This window comes from Habropoda laboriosa, unplaced genomic scaffold, assembly GCF_001263275.1.
Source record: "Habropoda laboriosa isolate 0110345459 unplaced genomic scaffold, ASM126327v1 scaffold81, whole genome shotgun sequence".
Lineage (NCBI taxonomy): Eukaryota > Metazoa > Arthropoda > Insecta > Hymenoptera > Apidae > Habropoda > Habropoda laboriosa.
Genome location: NW_017100194.1, coordinates 117,113 through 123,157, shown reverse-complemented (window position 1 = coordinate 123,157; position 6,045 = coordinate 117,113). Strand labels below are relative to the sequence as shown.

Below are 6,045 nucleotides of genomic sequence, written 5' to 3'. Positions count from 1 at the left end.
GTCGACTTTTTAATTCCACCCGACGAAGCCTTAGATTGATCGAACGAGAAGCTTACCGAACGGATACAAGCCTGGGAATGTAGTATATTAATTCCGTTACATATTTAAATCTCGGTTGTGACAGTGGCCGTCGGTGGGAATGCAGATAAGCGTGTTCGTGGCGCATTTGTCAAAAGGTTGGTCCGCCAGCTGCGGGGCACTGTTGTCCGATTATCCATGCATTCATTACAATTACTTCCTCCTTAATTGCGCCGATGAAATTAATCGTCTCGCGGTTCTTTTTTCCACCTAGCCGCCGGCGGACTTGAACAGCCTCAAAGTGCTTTATTACGCGCTCTCCCTCGGCGCATGCGTGGAATAATTGAAATTATAGAGATCGATAGGAGGATCAAAGGCAGAGGCAACAATCCCCGTTTCCGATAGAATCGCGTTCCTTAAATTCTTCGGGCAATCTTGATGTATATACGAGATTTCACGTTTCACCGTATCTTCTCAAGGAGAACGAGAAATTATTGCGAAAAATTGCTTACCATTTTATCACAAAAATTCTCCTTTTTCATTTCTATCGTTCGCTAAAAAATTCTTTATTCCAGAGTTCAAGTAGAAACATATCGAGACTATGTTTCACAGGTTTAATCCTGAGAGTTATCGATTTCTTCCATCGAAAGAATTCTGTTTTTTAAATTTTGAATAATCCACATTTTCCATATTTTTCTCGTTTCCTTCGATGGTTAATTTTTCCAACATATCGGAGACATGTTTCGAACTCGAAAGCTTAAGGCGTGGCTTTTAATTTCGCTAGTGGCGAACGGTGTTCAACGGTTTCCGCGTGAAACGAACGAATTAGACGATTTCACGGCATCGCGATGTTGGTTCAAATGAAATTTATGTTGCCCACACGTCCCTAGCCCGGTTGATTCATACCCCTAACTATTTACTATTTGATATATTACGCTTCCTGCATCTAAGGTTGCGTGGATAAGATATACTTCTTCATTAACACGGCGAGTTGGTGCGCTCTATTACCCGAGGCAACAAGGCACAACCTTACAGGAAATCCGAACATAGGTTACTAGCCGTGTCAAAATGATGTATACTGCCATTTGTTAAATTTGCGTAACCTATGTCTTTAACATCAGACAGGAAGAGGCGGATAGTCGTACTAATGTGCCTGGTATTTAAGCCCGGTATTAAACAGAATTCGATATTTAACGGGGATTACAACTTTGATCGTCCTGTGATTACAGCTGTAATCTCGATACGAATTTTTGTACAATCTGTACACGGTAACGTTTCTATTTAGAGAAGTGTTTTTTCTCAAAGAAGAATTAACGAAAGATTGTTGGTATTTAGCGGAAATTGCAGCCGCAATCGCGGTAACGTTTCTTAAAATGAAAAATCAGTATCTATGGAGAGATAATTGATGGTATTAACCTCTTGGACTTGGATTTCATTCCGAGATATTTTATACCTGATGAATGCGATTTCATTTCGTTCCGTGCTTTGTAATACATCGTTGTTGTAAAAGAGTGACGGTTAGCTTTGCGAAACAAAAGGTAGAGAAAATTGATGAAATATTTAATATTTTTCGTAAGTGACAATTCAAATTCTGAAAGAGTATTCAAGTTATTCGGTATTTTGCAACGTTGATTGTGCAACGATCGAGAGATTTTAGAGAAATTTGTCGAAATAGGAATTAATTAACAAATTAACAAAGGTCAGATTAACGAGACTTTAATGACCAAGTTAAGGCAATATTTTTCAAAATAAGAGGTGTAATTAAAAATGAATAGAGAGTAGATTAGGGACATGAGAATAGAGGGTCTCGGCTAAGTCAGCTGCAAAGATGCGTCGGGTCGTGTTGCACGAACCCCTGTTCGGCTAATTAAGCCTGCGTCCTGTCTGATCGCGGCAGCTAATTCGACACGAGAAATGCGTGTGTTACAAACTGAAATGCGGGTACCTATTAATTACCTTGCTAATTGATCCGCTCGTGAATCAACAGCGGTGAAGTGTGCTTAGGGAAATTTAATTCGCCGGTGAAATTTCGCACTTTCCCTTTCATCGTCTTTCCATTCGCGTAAAATTTTCTTAGCTGGGTGAATGACCTCTTGAAACGTTCAACGTAAACAAAATCCTTAAACCGTTAAATCCGTAATTCTTAAACAAAATCTAATTTTTCCTGTCATTAAATATTCACCGAATAACGTGAATTTTCTTTTTTCACAGAATGGCAGAGGTCCTCTCATATTGGCTGCTGCAGCGGGCCACTTGGACGTCTGCGAAACTCTGCTTCTTCGAGAAATCGACGTCAACGCTGCAGATAATGTGAGTAAATTTTCACTAATATTGTTTTCTAATTTTCGTTAATTTTTTCTCACCTGTTTCTGCATAAAATTCGAGCAGTAATCGAATTTTAAGGTATTTACAGTCCCTTTAGTGTCGGATTATTTTATTTCTGCACGAAACGAAAGAATATTCGCAAAAGCACGGCGTAGCGGTTGAAAAAAACGAAGGAGGAAAAATCTCGAAGCGGCGTGCAATCCGGAATTGGCTAATAATTCACGGGCTTAGGTGGGTTGTTCTGCATGTCAGTCGGGCAATATATCAATACACCGGCTAATGAAGGGTGTAGGGATAATTACAGCTATAATTGCCGGTTTACGTAGTTGACGAAGGGAAGATGTTCTTGTCTTTGCTGTTGCATATCGTACTTGTATCGAGCGAATAAGCAGTCGTCGATAATATTAATAGCACATTCTTAATTTGATTTATAAAGAATCGTGGTAATTATACATGCTTCGCAACTCAGGAGCGGTCGTAAAACATTAATACTTAGCGAATCTGTTATTACTAAAACTGATAAAACGGACAACAGGAAATTAAGAAACTTGCGTTTTTTCCTCTTGAAAATTATCAATCATTTGCTGCATATATTATAGACAATCTGACGTGTAACAATGTTACTACTTTCTCTCATTTTCTCTTCTATAGAAAGGAATATTTCCCATTGTTAGGCCTTTGAAAAAAGTATCAATCGTGTCTAGCTATTCCCGAATATAACGAAGCTCTTCAGAGAAGTACCAGTCGTCTGTCAGATCTAACACGTTAATCCTAAGGAACCGAAATTGTCGGAAGCTTTAATTTCAACTAAAAGAAAAAAACAGACTATTAAGGAGCTAAAGTACACAATTTTGTATATATTTTTTACCTTTCTCTCAGTCTTCCCAGGATTCAATATCCAATTATGAACTGTACTCCCTCGATCGAGCTACGAAAACTATTGTACAACATTCCATTTTTATCTCCACGAAGAGCGCTATTTTTAAACCTCTGTTCAACTATCAACTTCCTTCGATCTAGTAGTATTTCATACACTCTCTGCCACGAGCTTTCCATCCAAGGGGTACCTAATAGGTCCAAAAATGTTATCGCAGCCGTCATCGAATTCCGTTCGCTTCGAAAGGAGCCTCGAAACAGTGGAACGTAACTCCGGGGATTATCTCGCACGCGGTATCAAGGGAAGACAATGATTCATTGGAAAGATCGGAAAAAGCAATCGGGATCGTCTCGGTTATCGCGCAGGAAGATCCAGCTAAGCTGTGGCCACAATGCATCCATTGCCTCGTTGACTGACGGCCAATCTCTTCCTCTCTCTCCCCACACTGGCTGGTAGAACACGTTTGGCTAGATCCTGCCAGCAAGGGGTATCCTCTGAGGTGGCTGTATTTAGAATCGATATACACACCGCTGGTGGCCACGTATTCGCACTAAATTCTCGCGAATATCTCTTCTTACCTTGCCCGTATACCGCCGACACTCATGTTCCTCTTCTCGTTTCGTCCGCTTTCTCATTTTTTAAATCGTCATTTGTACACCGGACGATCTCGTGCCACTGGAAAGGTTAATTAATAAAGCTGAAATTTGTATCCTCGTAAATGTGAACGAAGACGTGTTTCCAGGTTTTTTTCTTTCCTTTTTCGGCGATTTTAGATTACACCGACGGGTTTGTTTGTATGTTTATTTAAAAGGGTATGAAAGCATTTTTGTAGGAAGTAGTGCAGGCAGAGTAGGTAACATACGAGTGGTTAGAGAAGAAAATTAAATTGAATTTAGCGTGGTGAGAGTAACGGTAATTGATAGAGTACTGGGATAAGAACGTTTTGATGATGTATAGGGTGAACTGTGCAACGTGACCAGCTTTATTATTTTCGTTAGTAAATCGATCGAAATTTTTTTGGTTTTTGAAGACGACAGGATTTCGAAAGATTTTCAAAGTTACGACTTGATTTTTTAAAAATAAGTTTCTAAAGCCACCTTCAACTTCTCTAGTTAATCGTTTTCGTAAAGAAACTTCCTTACAGTATTTCAGGAAAAATAAAATAGTCGTTTTGTACGATTTTTAGAAAATAGCATCTATTACCACTTTTATCTTACAATTTTTCATTCCGACACACCGTACTTCGTCGAATTTCAGTACATTCTCTCGTCGACTCGCTCGTCTACCGAAGTTCAACGTTTCTCACAAAACAGTAACTTCCTCGTTACTTATTCATTTATTAATTCAAGTCTTCATCGATGTTTCTTACGAAAAAGAAAATCAAGCAATCTCGTACCCCAATTGTTACAATTTCAATACCTCTTTCTCTCCGTTCATTCATTAAGCTAAGTGTCTCGGTCTCCTTATCTCGCGAGACAAACGAAAAAAAAAAAAATGCAACTCTCTCACCATTCAGTTCTCTTCCACGAACTTCAATGCCTCCCGGTGTCCCTGCATTGTCTTCCGACGACAATACGGAACAACGGTATGGAAATTCTCTGGTAACGTCGCTCGAAAGGTTAATTGGTTTCACGGTTAAACGGTTTTAAAGAGCCTGAGGATCTTTCCGGCAGCGATCCACGGTTCTCCGCCGTTTTTGTCACGGGCTATACGCCATGTGGATAGTGGCGAGCGTTGTTGTGTACACGTACCTTTTGTCTGCATAAGGCAATCCAACGTGGAACGATGCTGCGGAGAGACGCTGTGGCCTCTCGGTATCTGCAAATGAAAGTTCGATATTTATTGGTGACCGATCGTAGAAATGTACAGCGGTCCCCTGTCTATGCCCTTTTCCAATCTGTTACCACGTGTGCCACGCGAGGCTTATGGAAACACGCTGACATTATGCGTGATTCCGCTGAAACCACTCCGGGCAACTTTTTTAATTCGTGGAAAAGATGAGCTGCGAGCTTTTCTTCGGACAGGTGACGCGAGCTCGGGATCATCCGGAGGCGTGGAATTCTTCTTGCGACCAGATAGAAGTTGTACGTGCGTGTAATGAGCAGAAACAGGCTGTTTCTTTCAGGGTTATGGTCGTTACGATTGACTTGTGAGTGGAATAACGATGGTTGGTAAACGATTTTAATTTGTATTTTTCGCAATGTGATAAGGAGTTTTTTTTTTTGATAATCGAAGATAGGTAATTTTCATTTCAATTTTACTTCACTTTTGGGGCGCATTAGGGTATTTTTCAGAATTAAATAAGCGTTACGTTACTTTAGGATACGTAAATGTGTAGAATTTGCGATAATCGAAGATAGGTAATTTTCATTTCAATTTTACTTCATTTTTGGACATAGAATGAGTATTATTTTAAAGAGCACAACTGTGCAAAATAATTTTATCAATGAAAGAGACATTCTTTTTACGGAGTACAAAAATAATGGATTAGAATAAGTACTTCTCAGAATGCAATAAGTATTTCTTAAGCATCGCCAAGTATCAGAATTTCATCAACATTAATTCTCTCAACAGACGGAATTTCCTCTAATTTTCTACAAAAGCCTCTAGAATTTTTCTCGAGCAAACTCCCCGGATAATCGAGTACGTGGTGAATGATCTAAAAGAGGGTGGGGGAGAGTTGTGAAATATTTAAATGGATAACGCGCGACGCGGTATCGTGGCGAAAGATTTCTGCAACTAATCGACATGCGCTGCATGCAAACTGGTACGCCGAGGAAAATATAAAAGGGGATGCTTGAATGGCATTTACAACCATGAAATTT

At 39.7% G+C, this 6,045-nt stretch overlaps 1 protein-coding gene across 1 annotated transcript in view; it reads left to right on the top strand.

The window, feature by feature from the left end:
* The window catches only part of LOC108570272 (ankyrin repeat domain-containing protein 6), a 131,804-nt gene that overhangs the window by 10,890 nt on the left and 114,869 nt on the right, over window positions 1-6,045 (top strand). Inside the window, exon 3 of the mRNA XM_017932109.1 lies at window positions 2,230-2,328. Coding sequence (XP_017787598.1) covers window positions 2,230-2,328 — 99 coding nt within the window. The remainder of the gene's footprint in view (window positions 1-2,229; window positions 2,329-6,045) is intronic.